The sequence below is a fragment of the Gymnoscopelus braueri genome, assembly GCF_963280865.1.
Source record: "Gymnoscopelus braueri genome assembly, chromosome: 13".
Classification (NCBI taxonomy): domain Eukaryota; kingdom Metazoa; phylum Chordata; class Actinopteri; order Myctophiformes; family Myctophidae; genus Gymnoscopelus; species Gymnoscopelus braueri.
Window position 1 is genome coordinate 50709898 of NC_137615.1, and position 20451 is coordinate 50730348.

The window sequence follows — 20451 nt, forward strand, 5'->3', positions numbered from 1 at the left end:
CACATTTAAGACAATACACAAGTCACATGATTAATCAACAGAAGGTTACACCCACATGGGTAGACCAAACCCATATAAATAGAGAGAATGCTCATAAACAGGACGAAGTGTTCTACATGCATCAGTGTTACTAGTTACTAGGGTGTTTTTGCTGCATTTGTCATTTTCCATTATGAGCTCCAAGAGACTGACGGTAAGATATGTTTTATAGTTTTGTGTGTATATTTCATGTCAGTAATTTGACGTTGTGTTGGTTTGTGTTTCCCTTTTTATAACCTGGTCTAAAAGTGTTAGTGTGTGTTTGTATTGTGTGTGAGTGAATTATAAAACCATCAAAGACACAGGTCTGAGTGGGCCCCTAACTCGGTTTGCTCAACAACCCTTTACATGGGAGATCTATCTATTGCATAGCCAGTGTGATTGGTAGATTATTGTACAACAGCACTATCATCAGTGTTGTGTTGATGAATGTTTTTTTGTTTGTTTATTCACATATTATTGTTATATCGTGACTGTGAATAACTGACTGATTTCCCTTGCAGAGCAGTGTATCTGTAGCTACACTCTGAGACAAAATGGCTTCCAACGCATCTCGCCCAGAAGAGGATTATTCATGTCCTGTGTGTCAAGACATCTTTAAAGATCCTGTTCTCCTGTCATGTAGCCACAGCTTCTGTAAAGCCTGTCTGCAGGAATGGTGGAGAGAGAAGGTAATAAAGGAATGTCCACTTTGTAAGGAGAGACATTCAGTGGATCCACCCAGAAACCTGGCTCTGAAGAACCTCTGTGAGGCCTTCATACAGGAGAGACATCAGAGAGCTTCAACAGGGTCTGAGGTTCTCTGCATTCTGCATGCTGAGAAACTCAAACTCTTCTGTCTGGAATGTCAACAGCCAGCGTGTTTTGTGTGTCGAGATTCTAAAAAACACACCAAGCACAGATTCAGACCCATCGATGAAGCTGCACTGGAGAAGGCAGTCCATAAATTACTGAAGCCTTTACAGAAGAAACTGGAGGTCTTCAATAAAGTTAAAACAAACTGTGACCAAACAGCAGCACACATTAAGGTCCGGGCCCGGCACACAGAGATGAAGATGAAGGAACAGTTTAAGAAGCTTCATCAGTTTCTACAAGAGGAAGAGGAGGCCAGGATCACTGCACTGAGGGAGGAAGAGCAGCAGAAGAGTCAGATGATGAAGGAGAAGATTGAGGGTCTGAATAGAGAGATATCAACCCTTTCAGACACAATCAGAGCCATAGAGGAGGATCTGAGAGCTGAACACATCTCATTCAAGCAGAACTACAAGACCACAGGGAAAAGAGTCCAGTTGGCACTGCAGCACCTACAGCTGATCTCAGGAGCACTGATAGACGAGGCCAAACACCTGGGCAACCTGACTTTCAGAGTCTGGGACAAGATGAAGGACATTGTCTCCTACACTCCTGTCATTCTGGACCCCAACACTGCCCATCCAGAACTCATCCTGTCTGATGATCTGACCAGTGTGAGACATGGAGATGAACAGCAGCTTCCTGACAGCCCAGAGAGGTTTGACGTATTGTTCAACGTCTTGGGTTCTGAGGGCTTTAACTCAGGGACTCACAGCTGGGATGTTGAGGTCGGAAACAATTCATGCTGGGAACTGGGTGTGTTAACAGAGCCTCATCAGATGAAGACATTCACAGGGGGTCAATTCTGGAGAATAGAGTTCCGTGAAGGTAGATACAAAGCAAACTCCTCACCAGGGTCAGTCACTGTTCTCTCAGTGAAGCAAAAACCCAAGAGGATCAGAGTCCAGCTGGACTGTAATGAAGGACAGCTGTCCTTCTCTGATCCTGATACTAACGCACACATACACAACTTCACACACACTTTCACTGACACACTTTTTCCAGCCATTTACACTACTGATACTGTGAAGATATCACCATGGAAGGTCAATGTAACTCTGGAACAACGCAGTTAGACGTGATGATGATGATGATGATGATGATGATGATGATGATGATGATGATGATGATGATGAGGATGATGATGATGGCAAACTATAATCAATAATAATCAATAATTAAAATACCCTTTGTCTATTTTAAAATGTCTATGATGTAATATCAGTAATAGTAGTAATGCTAACAATAATAACAGGATGTTTTTGAATGATTAAAATGGTATTGCTATTAACATTGCAGGAGTCGAATTATCAAATGTATCAGACTAATTAATATACTCATTATGAGACTTTACTTTACTTGCCGTACTTTACTGTAATATACAAGTTGTTTACACAATTTCCTCATAAAATATAGAATCACCACTTTGAAATACATAAAAAAAACTTTTGGCATAATTCTCCTGACATAAAATAATTCAGCAATATATTTTGCTTAATTTTTTTTATCCCACGATTTTTGTAACATGCAAACTCCACACAGAGTGGGCCCTTTCGCCAACCCCACCTAGGGTATGGGCGCTGATGACGCGGAGGAGAAGACACACTACAATACGGATGTACTCCGGAAAGACGCCGCCATATTTAAATCTTTCAGTAAATTCTGTGACATGCATAGCCTCACCTAAATGATAAAAAATATCACGAGGGTAGGCCCCACTTCTCAGACCATCATTGACCTCATTTTGACATCAGACCAGTCGAGGATTCCTTTAAGTGGGGTCATTGAGTGCAGTCTAAGCGACCATAACATCATTTTCTGCACGCGTAAGCTTCACAGATCTGTAGTTGATTGTCATAGCACGGCCAGCTGCAGAGCTATGAAAACGTACTCATCAGAAGCTCTCACAACAGCTCTTGAGAAAATGGATTGGTCAAATGTACTCAGTGGCTCCTCGGCTGAGGAGTCTTGGACTGGTTTCAAAACTGCTTTTGTGTCTGTTATTGATAGCCTAGCGCCCAAGAAGGTGGTGAGAGTCAGAGCCCGTACACAACCCTGGATGAATGGAGACATCCTAAATGCCATCAAACTCAGAAACAAAATGTACTCTGAGTTCAGGAAATGCAAAAATGTGCAACTACTTGAAAGATGCAGAAATCAACGAAATGTAGTAAACAAATTGGTCAAAACTGCCAAAAATAATTTCTTAAATGAAAGCATTGAGGCAAACAAAAGCCACCCACAAAAGCTGTGGGAAGCGCTACAGAAATTGGGCTGCAACAACAAAATTCAAGCCAAAACTACAAACATCTGCATTATTTCAAGTGGCGTGCTCATTACCGACAAGCAAGCGGTAGCGAACTGTTTTAACAGCTTTTTGACCACCATTGCAACCCAGTTGGTAAGCAAACTTCCTCAGCATTCAGGTTTGTACGGCTCTGACCACATCCATGCTCACTATGTCAAACTAGGGGCTAAAAAAGACTCCTTTTCATTCAAACCAGTAAATGCTGATGATGTGCAGAAAAAACTACTCGCCCTCCAGCCAAACAAGGCCACCGGCCTTGACAATATCCCCACCAGATTCCTCAGAGACGCAGCTACTGCTATTGCCCCCATAGTAGCCCAAATCACAAACCTATCCATCAGCCAGTGTCACGTCCCACAGGATTTCAAGTTGGCAAGAGTAATCGCTCTGCATAAAAAAGGAAGCAAATTAGAACCTGGCAACTATAGGCCTGTTTCCATCCTTTGTTCCATCTCAAAGGTTGTAGAGCGATTAATTCAAGAACAAATCAACAGCTACCTCAGCGAGCATAAACTGTTGTTTGAATTCCAATCAGGCTTCAGAACCTCCCATTCCACTGACACATGCCTACTGTATTTGACCGACTACATCAAACGTGAGGTAGACGCAAATACTGCGGCATGGTCATGTTGGACCTCCAAAAAGCGCTCGACACTGTAAACCATTCAATTTTACTTGATAAGCTGAGGGCGACTGGTTTTGACTGCACATCACTAAACTGGATGAGATCTTACCTGGAGGGAAGAGAACAAGTGGTTGACATCAACGGAACCATGTCCTCATCCCTCCCGGTGAGCTGTGGGGTTCCTCAGGGCAGCATTCTAGGGCCGTTACTGTTTCTTCTATACATGAACGACATGAATGCTGCCTGTAACTGCAAATTGTTCCTGTTCGCTGATGACTTCGGCACTCCTGATCTCAAGTTGAGGAGGCGCTCAGCTCCGAACTCTCAAAAATCCGTACTTGGCTTACCGATAACAAACTGTCACTACACCTTGGGAAAACTGAATCCATTCTCTTTGGGACCAAACATTCCCTCAGACAGATGGATGTAAATTATTTCAAGGTCAAAGTCGATGACACAATTATCTCTAGCAAAGAAGAGATTACCTATTTGGGTTGTATTCTTGACAAAGAATACCACCTGACAGGTGAAAGCATGGCTACAAAGGTGGTCAAAAGAGTAAACCAGAGAACCAAATTTATGGGCAGAGTTTCCTCTTTTGTCAACCCTCAGGCCCTCAGGACCCTCTCTGGGGCCCTGATTCAACCACTTTTTGACTATGCTTGCACCTCCTGGTACTCCAACACCTCAGTGTCACTGAAGACTAAGGGCCCTATTCCCAGGGACATTTGAACAAACCACTAATTAGGGATTTCGGACTAGGCAAGAGGCGTTTCATCACCGTGCCAGAAGCCATTGCCTTTAAGAGAAGACTGCGCTAGCCGTCATCCCGATCCAATATATGCTCTAGCCTATCTACCTGTCTGCACTGTTGCCTGGTCTGATTATTATAAGCCACATTGGGCTTGTTTTCCTTCTTTTTTTTTATTTTATCCAAATACATTTTTATATTAATTTGTAGCCTATTGTGTTCACAATAAGCTTGTCATATTAGTCAGATCCGGAATAGTATATGAAAGCCATTTAAAATATGTATACTATTGGTACACACTGGCTGCTCCCAAATAATTAATTACATCATGTTGCGACAACGCTCCTACGTGGTACACAGACAAACAGTAGCACATGGGTATAATAAATTGGACAGTTTTAGGAAAGGTCTATAGCCTATGTACTCACGTTGGCTGTTATCGTTCTATTTCCACCGTTCTAATGGATTCCAGGGGTGTGTAAACATCTCTGAAGTTGCTCCATAGTTTCCTCTGAAGTGACGCAGTTAAAGTTAACTTACATCCATATTGTCCCCGTTATCTTTCATCATCCACCTTTGTTCAGTAATCCCGAACAGAGCTAAATTTTAAGTTTACATCAATCAAAGCCTCTCAAACCCAGACACATTGCTGCGATGCGTATGTGCGTCGCCTACCTACCCAAAATAACAGACATACAAGCTATCAACGGCGCTGCATCATGTCGTGTCGACAGCTTACATTACGTGGTCAACAACATAGCCTACTAGACATGTAACTTGCTTGGAGCTTTTAATGCAGTGGTTCTCAACCTGTGGGTCGAGACCACAATGGAGCACCCAACGCCTGGCGAGCTTGTAGATCTGCTATTTTCACAATATTTATCTGTGGAACCGAGTCAAACAAAATGGGGGGGTCCCCAGTTCAAATATGGTTATTTTGGGGGGTCATGAACGTAGCGTTTACGCGGGGAATATAATAATAATATAGCAGGCTAATATATATAATATAGGCTATAATATAATATTCCCCCACACGTCCCGCAGCATGGGTTTAATGAGACAGCAGCCAAAATGAAAATCACACTATGATCCGATCATCTTATAAAAAATGTAAGTGCTTAAGATTTTAGCCCAAACCCAACGGGACCCGACCCGGCCCGTCGGCACCGGCTGAGCTGGGTCTACGTTTTTTTTACATCCAAATAAATTCACATATTAAAGGTAGTGTAAGTGATTTGCAAAGTTTCAAATAATTGCAAAATGGGTCTATGTTCTGATAGTGCTCGTTACTATAGAGTGTCCTGTCCATATAAAGAGTCTCCATGTCTCTCCAGCTCTTTATAAAACAGAAAATGTATTTTGTAGTTTTTTTTTTTTTTTTTGTAGTTTCATTTCCAATTTTATCCAACCAGGACAGAGAACTCAATCAGGATACAGATTAAACAAGTGAAATTGGAAGTGATGACACTAAGAAATGAGCATGCAAAATTGGAACTGAAAACTATACAAATTAAGCTTAAAAATGGGTACTTTCTCCTGATTGGCTGAGATTTTGACACCTACCGAAAAATGTATTTTCTGTTTATTAAAGAGCTGGAGAGACGGGGAGACTCCTGTTACTGAACAAACACTCTATAGCAATGATTACGATCAGAATATAGTATTTTAACCTTTAAAAAAAATACTTTTTGTTTTAACCAAAAAATATCACTTACCCTACCTTTAATTAATTTGTAGCGTAGGCTATTGTGTTCACAATAAGCAACTTGTCATATTAGTCAGATCCCCAAGAGTATATGAAAGCCATTTAAAATAGTTATATATTCCTACACAGCTGATGCCAAATAATTAATCAACAGGGCAGCGCAACGCTAAAGTAGCCTAGGTCAAATCAATCACTGTGTTGTCATGACGCAGCAGTAGAGAGCTCCCTTTAAAGTTTAAACCATAACATGACATAAATAATGGATCTTCAGAACTTTCTTCATGTCTTTTTCACCTCAAAGTAAATGTTGGATTACTTCTTCAAATGAAAGCACAGGCAGCGGCCAGAAGGTAACATTGTGATTTCTCCATTGCAAAAATGATTACGGTTATTCTATGAAACATATATTTCATAGAATAACCATAATCATTTTTAAAATGGTTATGGGGAAGTGTATATATTTATATAGCCCTATTTGCTCCAAGCTGTTTTTTAAATAAAATATAGACTGTTAGGGTAGAATGACTCCTGTTCTTAACGAATTACCAAGATTTAATGAGAAATAAGGCTTCTTTAGAAAAATGACTGACGGGCTGGGCTGGGTCTAATTTGTCAATTATTAGTCGAGCCAGGCTGAAATATTTAGGGGATATGAAAGCTCTAGTTAGTAGTTTGAAGTGCTCATGTGGCTAGTTGCTTCTTTTTGTTTTCATAGACCTGCGGACTGCGGTTGCTTATTTCTCTCCAAGGCTGGCAACATGGCTCATGGTCCAACGCACAAAGCCATTGTAGTGTCTGTGTGCACTTGACGGGTGATTTTATAAACCAGCGGGTGCTTTTAGAATCCACTATCCCCCCTCCCCAAGCCGTACCCATGTGTGGGTTGAGAATTTCAATGTGGGGGATATAGCAGCAACACGCCCACGGGCACACCTCCACACGCAAATAACGGCGTCGGCATAATGGTGACGGGTAGAGCAGGTGCTAGAATAACCTATTGGGGCGGCGCAGGTCCATTATCCCGATTTAACGGGGAATTTTTCGCCACAGAATGGGGCCGTAAGCTTCAAACCTCCCAAAACAAACTGATTCGGCTACTCCTCGGATTGGGGCCCATGTCCCACCTTTCTCCCACCCATTTTGCCAGCCTAGGCTGGCTCAGGGTGGAAGACAGGGTTAAACAACTAAAAATGGGACTGGCCTTCAAAATTGTAAATGCAAATTTGCCCGATATGCCCCCTATTCCCGCATATCTGAGTAAATACCTCCAAAAGGTTAGCGACACCCACAGTCACAATACCAGAGGGAGCGTTAACAACAATTTGGTACCACCCACCCATAAAACAAACATGGGCAAATTCTCCTTCTACAGCACTGCCACCCAGGATTGGAATAGTCTAACTCCATCCCTCAAAAAATGCATTTCGCTGGGCTCATTTAAAAGAGCCTTAAAAAATCACCTTTCAGGAGGCCAAAAGAGGAGGTATTACCATTTTTCCGTTAGACAGCAGACCCCCCCCCCCCCCTCTTGTACATATCTTTTTCCCCCTCTTTTTATTTTTTTTGTTGTACATAGTGTTATTTTTTTGCTGTTTTTTTTTGTAATGATATTCGAACTGTGGTGCCACTATATATGTCTATGAATTGAATACCAAGGCCCTCATTGGAAACAAGTCCGCAAGGACTTTTATGAACGGACCTGTTAGACAAAGTATTTTAAATGTAACTGTGCTGTTTTACATTTTTTGCCTAATAAAATATTCAATCAATCAATCAACTGACGCGGAACTGCCGTTGGAGGAGTGGATGCTGCCGGCAGTGACTGCCTGCGGCCGCCGGCGGTGGAGCGGCGGGCTGCAGGGGAGGAGCGGCAGTTGCCGGCAGGGGAGCGGCAGCGCGGAATCAGTAGAACTGTAGTCTATTAATCCTTGTAATAAAATATTACTGGGGTTAGGTTTAGGTATAGTTTCACTGAGGTTAGGGTTAGGTTTAGGCATAGTTTTACTGAGGTCAGGGTTAGGGGTTAGGGTTGGGGGTTAGGGTTAGCTCCGCCGCCGGCATACCACCGCTCTCCCGCCGGTAGCCCGCTACTCCGCCGCCGGCAGCTCCGCGGCAGCTCCATGCACTCGCTGTCCCTCTGAACTACTCCTTTAAGCCTATTTTAATATAACTAGAGGTTCGGGCAGCTATGCGGCCCTCACACCTATCCGATCCGACCAATATGTCTTTGGTCGGATTTGTGCCCATATATGGAAATGTCGATTTCTGTCTGTCTACCTGTGGCCCTTTTATGCCCATATATGGAGATATTTGTATTTGTCAGTCCTTGTCCCCTTTATGCCCATATATGGAGTACCCTGTTGTCACCAGTATATGCCCATATATGGGCATATTGGTCGGATATGGACAACTGGATATCCGATCTACTCGACGGCGGGCACCACACTCCCTCGAGTCCTGTAGCCATTTGAAGCATTAAACATTGCTCTGACTGTTAGAGCAAACCAAAAAAACACTTTTGAGACTCTAACATTGCTGTAGTGTCTCAAAAGTTGTTTTGTTTGTTTCACTATTCTCACGCCAGGCTCCTGAACAATGTTTGTTTTAAGTTTAGTGCGGATTAGAGAAACCTGTGGCCCCGGAGGGCCCATGACGTGCCTTGTACCATGAGTCAAAAGCAGCACATACTTACATACAAACCAAGGCAATATTTATTTAGTTGAACTCTTCCATTGTGTTAGGGTAATTTCTTACCTGTTTAAATAGTTAAAAAGTACCCTTTACATTTCTTTATTGGAAAAGGCTTCATGATATCCTCAGAAACAGCTATTTTAACGCAACAAAATTAATTACCACCATTTTAGTTAATTCTGATGGTCTCTATAAAAAAAAGTGACACCTGTGGTGTTTAGGGTGAAATATGACCCGGCAGAGAAGTGTGGCTCAATTCCCCCAAAATTGTCAATATTCAATGTTTACATGTTTGAGAGTGAGAGAAACTTGTCCTCAATTTGCATTTGCTATTAGGAATAAAATTTTGGTTTATGAAAAAAAAAGGTAATGAGTGAATTTTAACATTTTTATAATTGAAATCGAGCTATATTGAAAGATGAAACCCTAACCCTAACCAAAAATATATTTTTTTAAAGTGTTTACATGGATATGTATGCATAACAAGTCAGCTATGAGGTTGGGGAAAATAAGAATATTATTTTTTGAGTATTTTGGGCTGAGTTAAATCACGGGTCAAATTTAACTCGCTAACACCAAATGTGTCAGCAGGTTTCTTACAAAATGCAATTGGTTAACTATCGAGTCAGTTGTTTACGGTAAGCTGATCTTGTGCAAACAACCCATGTGTCAGTTAGTGGTGACTTGCTTACCTGCAGACACACAGGCGGGAATAGGGTTTCCCCGGGTTGCTCTTCTTGAAGTCGGCTAAACACTGAAATTAATCCTCCACTCCTTGTCACCTGTCAAACTGAACACACAAAGCACAAGGTCTTCATGTTCCCGCTACACCACGCTCAACTGTTGTGCAGTATAGTAGCCTACACAGTGGTAAAATACTATTAATGATGTCATAAAAAATAGACACTCAACACAGACATAGCTGGTGGGTTTGTTCAATGCTTAATGTTCTAATAATTGTATCTAAATGGATGTGAAGTCAAATGCATTGGGACATTTGTCCATCTGAAATCAAAAGTTATAACATTACCTGGATTCTCCATCCAGTAAGTTCGATGATTTGACTAAGCTGATTATTTTTCAAGCAGCTCCGCTGAGAAAAGATTAATGTCATTGTCTTACTCTTATATCTTAGCTAATAAAATATTTAAGAGCAGCATAACACCATCTCTGGTGCCTAGGATTAATTGTTCTCAAACATTTTCATGTCAAAGACCCCCTGATTGATACGTATTAGACCTCAGACCCCCATTTGAAAAGATTTTGTGCCAAGGACCCCATAAGAGATTTTTTTTGAAGTTAGCAATAGTACAGAAGTATGCAACTCTCTTTACTGTAGGTGAAGTGAGTTGAGTGAAACCTATGATCTGAATAATCTTTATTATCCATTCTCTCATAGGACTAACTTGGTAAAATAATGATTTTATAGTTGTATAGTGATTCACTAAACTGTTCCTCATTTTAATGGGGACCCCCTGGAACCCCCTCAGGGACCCCTGGAGGTCCCCATACCTTTGTAAACCACTGGCCTAGAGATGGTGTAGTGGTTTGAACTTTGTTAAAGGGCTCGAACACTTTGGTAGAGGTTTGGGTTGTGTACTTAACTTGTCATAATGTAATTCCAAAGGTGGGCAAATGTACAATTGCATTCATTTAATATTGTTCAAGTATCTGGGTGCGTGCTTTTGTGCTTTTGTGCTTTTGTGCTTTTGTGTGTGTGTGTGTGTGTGTGTGTGTGTGTGTGTGTGTGTGCGTGCGTGCGTGCGTGCGTGCGTGCGTGCATGCGTGCGTGCGTGCACGTGCGTTGTGTGATTACAAACAGGCATCAGGCCATGACAGACATCCCTTTTGACTAATATAAATCGTTTGTAAGCTGACTGTCATTGCAAATGACCTTGCTATTTAATTGCAAGAAAGAGCAGATCCCCATACAGTGTAGGTGGTGGTTGTAAGAGCTCCATGTGATGCTTGTCAGGCAGACTCCTTCCAGAGGCTAGACAGAGGGGTAGAAGGTTTTGATGTGGTGCTAAGGTGGTGATCTTGTGCACTAGGTATGTTGGCTGGGTTGATATATTATAGTGACATTATGCTGTAGGGTAGGCCGTAATGACTGTGAATGATGTCATCGTGTGTCTTTTTGATTTTTTTATTGTGTGCAGATGGTCCTTGTCTCCATGACAACTTTCTCCCTTGAGACCAAATGACAGGGTTGTCCCTATGTCGGACTGGCTAACTAGAAGAGTCGGTGGTTGTGTGTGTGGTTGTTTGGTATTTTTCTTAAACCAGTAATATTCCCAGGGGTCCCCAACTCCCAACTGACTCATCATTATGAGTAAAAGAACAGGACATTTTATTGCCAAAAACCCTCTTCTAGTATCATTTTATACTAATATTCACAAGGCCCCTGTAAATCCATTTGGCAGACCTATTATTAATAGCAACGAACCAATCTCTGAACCATCCTCCAAATGTATTGACCAAGGTATTTAATTAAACCATTTCTTTGCAATAACTGCATTTCTTCAAGACACCAAATACAAATAAAACAACTTAATGAACTACAGATCATTTGAGATGCATGTTTAGTTAATATGGATGCTGAGTCGTTATATACAAACATTCAACACAGCGAAGGCCTTGAGGCACTACTAAGGCACTATCTACAACCAAGACATGAGGATAGCACGTCCCCTAGTGACTTCATTGTGTCACTGACCGAATGGAAACTCCATACTTACAATTACTTGCTAAATGGATTCTACAAAGGAAAGGAACATAAATGGTTATGTCCCACGATACACCCCTCTCCAAAGAGCATTTGTTTTCAGTTACTTAAACACTATTAAATGAATGCAATTGAACATTTGTACACGTGTCTCCATTAATACAGACACGTGTACAAAGGTACAATTGCATGAATGCATATGGATTTAGAAGGACAAAAGCAGGAGGCAAGTATAAAACTTGTTCAAATATTCCCAGTCCTTAGCCTGTGTGCTCTTGGCTCCCTCTAGTGTCAGTGAAGGTGCAGGGCTGTTCCATAGATATCAGTGATGTAGCTTATATGCAGGTCATACAAACTCTGTTCTACACAGCTACTGTAGGTCCCTTCTAGCCTGGTAAACCCTCCCTCCAGAAATCTCATTTGTATTTTATTTCAGGAGTGAATCTGGCCTGCAGACCTATATGGGCAATTTGGCTGTGGGCTGGAGCTGGGCGGGAGTAATGTAGCTTTGATGTCCAGGTGGCCCTTCGATGTCCAATTAAGCCACTTTAGGCTGCAGTGATTATCACCAGGAGTCATTGGTTTGTCTTTGATGTTAATGAGCAGCTTGTATGAAAGGTGTATTGATTATTGATGTGTGAACCATTCGGGTTCCACCTGATTGGCCTACCTCCGCTGTCAATCACAATACAATGAGCGAGGACGCTGATTGCAGAGTCCATTTGGTGGACGAGCAAGAAACGCCCAGATAAGCCTTCAGGCCAGACTCACTCCTGAAATCAAATGGAAATGAGAATTCCGGAGGGAGAGGCTTTACCAGGCTAGGTCCCTTCCACACCATGTCATAAACAACATGTCTATCACTAGTTGATTTAGTCTACTCTACATCAATAAATACCGTAGAGATACACGTAGATACCTGCACCGTGTGTGTGTGTGTGTGTGTGTGTGTGTGTGTGTGTGTGTGTGTGTGTGTGTGTGTGTGTGTGTGTGTGTGTGTGTGTGTGTGTGTGTGTGTGTGTGTGTGTGTGTGTGTGTGTGTGCGTGCGTGCGTGCGTGTGCGTGCGTGCGTGTGTGTGCAGGCTTCAGGCCATTACAGGCATCTCTTTTGACTAATGTAGAACATTTGTAAGCAGACTGTCAGTGCAAATGACTTTGCTGTGACAAATGAGGATTGAATTGCAGTAAAGAGCTGATTTTGACACACTCCTGAATGATGGAACGGTAAGACGATCTATTCAACAAAACTCATTTGGATCCCAGGAGAGGAATTGATTTGTCCAGCCCTGTGTATTTTATTTAAGAAAATCACACATAATATGCAAATAAAGCTTCCTACAGATGTGCATTTCTCATTTTATTTTGTAAGCATATCTCCAATATTAATCTTTCTATTTAGTTTTAAACCTATATTTAATTTCAGTTTAGCTTTACAAAACTACAAAAAAAATATATTACGTTTATTTTTAGAGAGGGAGACAACGGACAACAGTGATTTTGTTTTTTATGAAAATGTCAACTCAATATTCCCAACAAAAGTCAAAAACACTGAGGAGACACCATGCTCACTACTTATCAGAATAGTTCAGCTCCTACATACAGTGGTTTCTGAACGGCAGACAACAAATACAACCATATGTTCTGTTGCTGCCTAAACACCCAGTGCTTTGAAAACCTCCTGATACCGCCCCAATATGAAGGATCACCCATTCTTGGAACCTGATGGTGTGGCTAGGTGAGACTATAACACTGCTAATGTTTAGGAGGCCTGTCAGCTGCGATGGTGCCATGGTGAACTGAATAACTTCAGACCTGTAGTGCTGACCTCTCACCTTATGAAGACACTGGAGAGGCTGATTCTCCACTTTATCAGACCCCAGGTGCAACATGCCCAGGATCCCCTGAATTTTGCATATCGGGAGAGGGTGGGGGTGGAGGACGCCATTCTCTATCTACTCCATCGGGCCTCAACATACCTGGATACGGAAAGTGGTGCTGTGAGGATATTATTTTTCGACTTCTCAAGCGCCTTTAACACCATACAGCCCCCCCTTCTACGAGACAAACTGACCGGTATGCATGTTGACCCACAACGTGTGTCCTGGATCATGGACTACCTCACTGACAGACCACAATATGTCAGGTTGAGGGACCGTACATCTGACACCATAATCTGCAGCACAGGAGTTCCTCAGGGGACTGTGCTGGCCCCCCTTCTCTTCACCCTGTACACAGCAGAATTCAGACACTGCTCGGAGATGTGCCCCCTGCAGAGGTTCTCCGACGACACAGCCGCTGTCGGGTGTATCAAGGGGGGAGAGGAGGGGGATCCCCGAGTACAGGAAAGTGGTAGAGGACTTTGTGGGCTGGAGCCAGCTGAACGAGCTACAGCTCAACGTCTCCAAGTCCAAGGAGATCGTGATTGACTTTAGGAGAACCCGCCTCACCCCACGGCCAGTTTCCATCGGAGGGGTGGTGGTTGAGGTGGTCGAATCATATAATCATATAAGTTCCTGGGCGTGCAGCTTGACCATAAACTGGACTGGTCAGTAAACACAGACTGTCTCTACAAGAAGGGTCAGAGTGGGCTGTATTTCCTGAGGAGACTGGCCTCTTTTAACATCTGCAGGAAGCTCCACAGCACTTTATGCACAGAAGAGCAAGTTCAGTATAGGCTCCTATCACTGCACTGTAGCACGGACAGATTGGGGAACTCTTTCATCCCAAGGACCATTAAGCTGTATAATGAAGCACTGGGGGAGAGAGGAGGGAGGGGGAGGTGTACGTTGACCAGCTAATCTATATTTATTTTTTTAGCTGTGTTCTCTTTTAACTGTGTTTTTTTACCTAGCTTTTTAACTGCTTATAACTGATAGTTTTCCCATTGATGTCATGTTTTTTTTAATGTTCATCATGCTCCTTTTTTATTGACAAATGTATGAATTTGTTGCACTGGAGCTGTTGAACAAAACAAATTTCCTTCTGGATTAATAAAGTATCTATCTATCTATCTATCTATCTATCTATCTATCTATCTATCTATCTATCTATCTATCTATCTATCTATCTATCTATCTATCTATCTATCTATCTATCTATCTATCTATCTATCTATCTATCTATCTATCTATCTATCTATCCATGGCTCCACCACAATGAACAATATGAAAGATTGAAGAAAGTAAAGGTTTGCTGCAATCCTTGTTAGTGGCTTCTGGTTCTTTAAAGGCTCCTACGCACCAAGATGACTTGCTAGGATAAACTGTAACAACAAGGGGTCGTCAGGTCAGGACATGTCTCATGGAAAGGTGATGAAATAAATTAAAAGTAGCTCCCAACACACTGCACACACTACAACTGACGACCAGCAGATGATGCTGTTTTGCACCTGACTGATAACTCAATAAAGTGAATATGTGAATGAATAATGTTACAAAGCGTTTCCACCCAAATGATCCATATGTGCAGGTTTTTTAAATATGGGAAAGCCCCCCAAAAACAAAATAAAAAACAAATAGGGATTGAATCCTTTCCAACTGCCAGTAAACATATAGGTTGTTAAAATGTATATAGAGTACGTTTGTTATTGTTTCTGGTGTGTCACATTCAACCCATATCATAGATTCAGATATATTTGTCACGGTCATACATGTATGTGTGTGTGAAATGTTGCAGTAGTGACCAGAAAAAAGGAGATACAGCTAGAAAAGTGTGCTCCTCGGAGCACAGGACTCCGCCAGGCCAGGTTGCCTACCCAGGGCCTAACCCTTTGGAAAGCAGCCTTAGCCAAATGGAATGGGATCTGAAAAATCATACATATTGATCACATGACCAAAGATATAATGTGCTCTGATTTCTGTGAGTTTTGGACTCAATCTGTAGGAGTAATAGCAAAAAGTGTGTTTTGAATTAAAAAAACATAATAAGAAAATGTAATATGGCACAAACAGGGCCTATAAGTTGTATCATGATCCAAGGAATCCAGGGGAAAAGAGACGTTGATTGTTCGACCTACGGTTCAAGAGTTATGGGCCAGAATGTGAAGTGGGCTGTTGTTGTGCCACCGTGAGGAGATTTGAAATGGGATGGAGGTTCTTCCTTGGCTTAGTGGGAATGTGTGTGCAAAGTTTCCCAGTAATCTGGCACTGCATTCATGATGTGTGCCATTTTGTGAAAAACAGGCCACCCCCCACAAACTTTGGAAGCCAATCGGAATGGAATAGGAGAAATGTAACTGATACGACTTCATCACATGACTACAGAGATAATGTTTACCGATTTGCGTGAGGTTTGCACAAAATCTGTAGGAGTTGTAACAAAAAATGTGTTCTGCAAAAATCTGTCTCATGGTGGCGCTAGAACAGGCCGATTTGAACAACAATTGGGTGGAGCTTCTTCCTTGACCTATTGGGAGTGTGCGGGTGTCCTGGTTCGAAGATACAAGCTCACAAGCGAGCTCGTATTTCTGTTTGTTTTTTTTTGAATAATTTAGATTTTTTTAAACATATATCTTCTCTTCTGGGTGTCCCTCACTCCCGCGACCAAATACATATCAATTTGGGGGTCCATGACATGAAAAAGTTTGAGAACCACTGGTGTAGAGAATGAGATTGCCCATTGGTGTGCCTTGGCCACATAGTTTGAAAACAGCCGTTTCCAACAGTAATAGACAGCACTGTTTTTATGGCATGCAGTGAGTGACATGGCCGTCATAAAAAAATTAAAAAACTAAAAACATCTTATCCCATTATCTCTATTGTTCCCTGTCTACACTAAATATAATAAATAAAAGACTTTGACACATCTCATTCAAAAAATTCAATATGTGTCTTTGGAGCATATGAGCTGCTCAGTGGCCAACAGTATGAGACTCTGTGGTTGTACTGGTCAGCTACCAGATTTGTGAGTGTGTGTGTGTGTGTGTGTGTGTGTGTGTGTGTGTGTGTGTGTGTGTGTGTGTGTGTGTGTGTGTGTGTGTGTGTGTGTGCGTGCGTGCGTGCGTGCGTGCGTGCGTGCGTGCGTGCGTGCGTGCGTGCGTGCGTGCGTGCGTGCGTGCGTGCGTGCGTGCGTGCGTGCGTGCGTGAACTTTGCAACCCTTCTGTGGCGTGCCAAGGTATCGCCTTATCAGACTCAGCAGACAGAAATAGGAAAGAGAAACAGAAACTTACAGCACACTCAGGCCCGGATTAACCCTGTGTGGTGCCCCAGGGTGACCTCAAGTTGAAGTCCCCCCTCCAACTCCCACATTCAACCGAACCGAACAATTACCTTACTTGTAGGCCCGAAAAACCAGAAAAGTTGTCATTATGTGCTTAACCCTTGCATTACGTTAGACACATGCTGACACCTTTGGTGTTAGCGACCCGTGATTTAACTCAGCCTAAAATACTATTTTTTCCCCCCACCTCATAGCTGACTTTTTATGCATTCATATCCATGTAAACACTTTTTAAAATATTATTTTTGGTTAGGGTTAGGGTTTCATCTTTCAATATAGCTCGTTTTCAATTGTACAAATGTTAAAATTCACTCATTACATTTCCTATATTGAAGACAATGGATAATGATGTTATCTAGCTATACTGATATATTATTGATTTCAGCTGTTACAATTCCAAACATGCAAACATGACCCGTTTTAATTACTTCAGTCTAGAGTAGCTTAATGACTAGTATTACATTTCTATTTTTTTTTTATGTCCAATGTATTTGTATTTAAGTTCAAAAAGTTAACATAAGTATAACTAAATGCAATTGAAATTAAAGAAAAAAATTACTTTTCAGGATTTCAATTAAAAAACAGCAAAAATAGCCGATCTACAAGCTCAAAACGCGTCGCACTGCGACGTGTTTTGAGCTTGTAGATCAGCTATTTTTGCTATTTTTGTGTGACATAGAATGGCGAAGTACGGCATTCATTTACAAAAAAAGTTAAAATACAGCGATAAGAGGTTTCTGTACAGTATATGCAATGTGGCCCTCTGGAGTGAGTGTGGAAATATACAGTAGTGGCCCTCTCCATCCTCAAAGTTGCCCACCCCTGCCATAGAAGGTAAAAAGTCATTTATTTTTCATGAACCCAAACTTAGTTTTACTCCTAAATGCAAATGCAAATGCAAATTGAGGACAAGTTTCTCTCTCTCTCAAACATGTAAACATTGAATATTGACAATTGGGGGGGAATTGAGCCACTCTGCCAGGTCATATTTGACCCTTAACACCACAGCTGTCACTTTTTTTATAGAGATTAGAGACCATCAGAATTAACTAAAATGGTGGTAATTAATTTTGTTGCATTAAAATAGCTGTTTCTGAGGATATCATCATGAAGCCTTGTTCCAATAAAGAAATGTAGGCTAAAGCGTGAAACTTGAAAATGGGTAAACAATTACCCTAACACAATGGAAGGGTTAATTTTCTCAAAGTCACGCATCCAACAAGCTTTAAACTGAGCAGATCGGACCTTTTGTTCCAGAGAAAATGGCCAAAACATCTTGAAAACGGCCACATTCGCAGATTTTCGGTCGCAGATTTTCGATTGAGTTTTGGCCATTGACGCCCGTTTTTCTTTAATAACACGTAATAGGAAGGTCGGACGGCAGCAAACTAGATACCTGAGTAAAGTTCACTTTGAGTTGCAGCCAACACATCCACTGCCATTTCCGTCTGCCTTACCGTTGGGCCGCTAGAGGCATTTGAAATTTCTATTTTGGGGGGGTAATATGGTGCCCTCATTGGCTGGTGCCCCAGGCCACTCGCCCCCTACGGCCTATGGATGATCCGGCCTTGAGCACATCCCTCGACACACACAGAGAGACAGACGATAAGATTTACCTTCAGATCATACACACAACTTCCAGTGAGGAGGACAGACTGTCTTTCCACGGTTACAGGAGGGAAAGTAAACTTCAGGGAACAGGAGGGAAAGTAAACTTCTAGAGGAGGGAGTGTTACCGCCACTGACTGGCTGATTTCCTGTGTTTGTTGCTTCATTCAGAGACAAAATGGCATCTAAGTTGTCTCTCTCAGGAGAGGAATATTCATGTCCTGTGTGCTGTGACATATTTAAAGATCCTGTTATCCTGTCATGTAGCCACATGTTCTGTAAAGCCTGTCTGCAGGAATGGTGGAGAGAAAAGGAAATAAAGGAATGTCCACTTTGTAAGGAGAGACATTCAGTGGATCCACCCAGAAACCTGGCCCTGAAGAACCTGTGTGAGGCCTTCATACAGGAGAGACACCAGAGAGCTTCAACAGGGTCTGAGGTTCTCTGCAGTCTGCATGCTGAGAAACTCAAACTGCTCTGTCTGGAATGTCAACGGCCAGCATGTTTTGTGTGTCGAGATTCTAAAAAACACATCAACCACATTTTCAGACCCATCGATGAAGCTGCACCGGATCACAAGGAGGAAGTCCAGAAATTACTGAAGCCTTTACAGGAGAAACTGGAGGTCTTTAATAAAGTTAAAACAAACTGTGACCAAACAGCAGAACACATTAAGGTTCGGGCCCGGCACACAGAGATGCAGATGAAGGAACAGTTTAAGAAGCTTCATCAGTTTCTACAAGAGGAAGAGGAGGCCAGGATCACTGTTCTGAGGGATGAAGAGCAGCAGAAGAGTCAGATGATGAAGGAGAAGATTGAGGGTCTGAACAGAGACATATCAACCCTTTCAAAAACAATCCGAGCCGTAGAGGTGGATCTGAGAGCTGAACACATCTCATTCCTGCAGAACTACAAGACCACAGTGGAAAGAGTCCAGCTCACACTGCAGGACCCACAGCTGGTCTCAGGAGCACTGATAGACGAAGCCAAACACCTGAAGAACCTGACCTTCAGAGTCTGGATCAAGATGAAGGACATTGTCTCCTACACTCCTGTCATTCTGGACCCCAACACTGCCTATCCACAACTCATCCTGTCTGATGATCTGACCAGTGTGAGATGGGGAAAGAGACAGCAGCTTCCTGACAACCCAGAAAGGTCTGATCACTGGCACCGTGTCCTGGGTTCTGAGGGCTTTAACTCTGGGACTCACAGCTGGGATGTTGAGGTTGGAGACAATACATACTGGTGGCTAGGTGTGTTAGCAGAGTCTTTTCAGAGGAAGGGAAACAGAGGGGGTCAACTCTGGAGCATATGGTTACATGAAGGTAAATACAAAGCATACACCCCACCAGGGTCAGCCACTGTTCTCTCATTGAAGCAGAACCCGAAGAAGATCAGAGTCCAACTGGACTGGAACAGAGGAAAGCTGTCATTCTCTGATCCTGATACTGACACACACATACACACCTTCACGGACACTTTCACTGACACACTCTTTCCATACATTAACACGTATGAACATAATCATACTCTTCCTCTGAAGATGTTACCATGGAAGATCAGTGTAACTCTGGAACAACGTAGTTAAACATGATGATGATGATGTATTAATAATATCAGTAACAGTACTAATGCCAATAATAACAGGATTATTTGAATGATTGTAAAGGTTATGGCAATTAATATTACGGGATTCATGTAGAAATTGAATCATCTCAGTATTAATCATGTTGAGGAATCAAGATACTTTACTAGAAAATGCATCAGACTATTATACTTATATATACTTTTACTCTTGTACTTAACTGTACAGTACTTTTTACACCATTATCACCATGTTGAAAAAAAATCTTTATGACATTATAAAGTATAGTTATATGATGGTTAGCAGAGGTCAGTATGTTAAATATTACATTCGTTTTATGA

At 42.0% G+C, this 20451-nt stretch overlaps 1 protein-coding gene across 1 annotated transcript; it reads left to right on the plus strand.

Moving 5' to 3' along the window:
• Positions 1-575: 575 nt before the first annotated feature.
• Positions 576-20113, plus strand: LOC308099669 (uncharacterized protein; the record flags this gene model as incomplete). Its single annotated transcript, XM_080448403.1, has 5 exons — positions 576-1962; positions 11986-12071; positions 13460-13693; positions 13932-14241; positions 18726-20113. 5 exons carry the CDS (start codon positions 576-578, stop codon positions 20111-20113), a joined length of 3405 nt encoding a protein of 1134 aa, XP_080304529.1.
• Between the last annotated feature and the right edge of the window lie 338 nt (positions 20114-20451).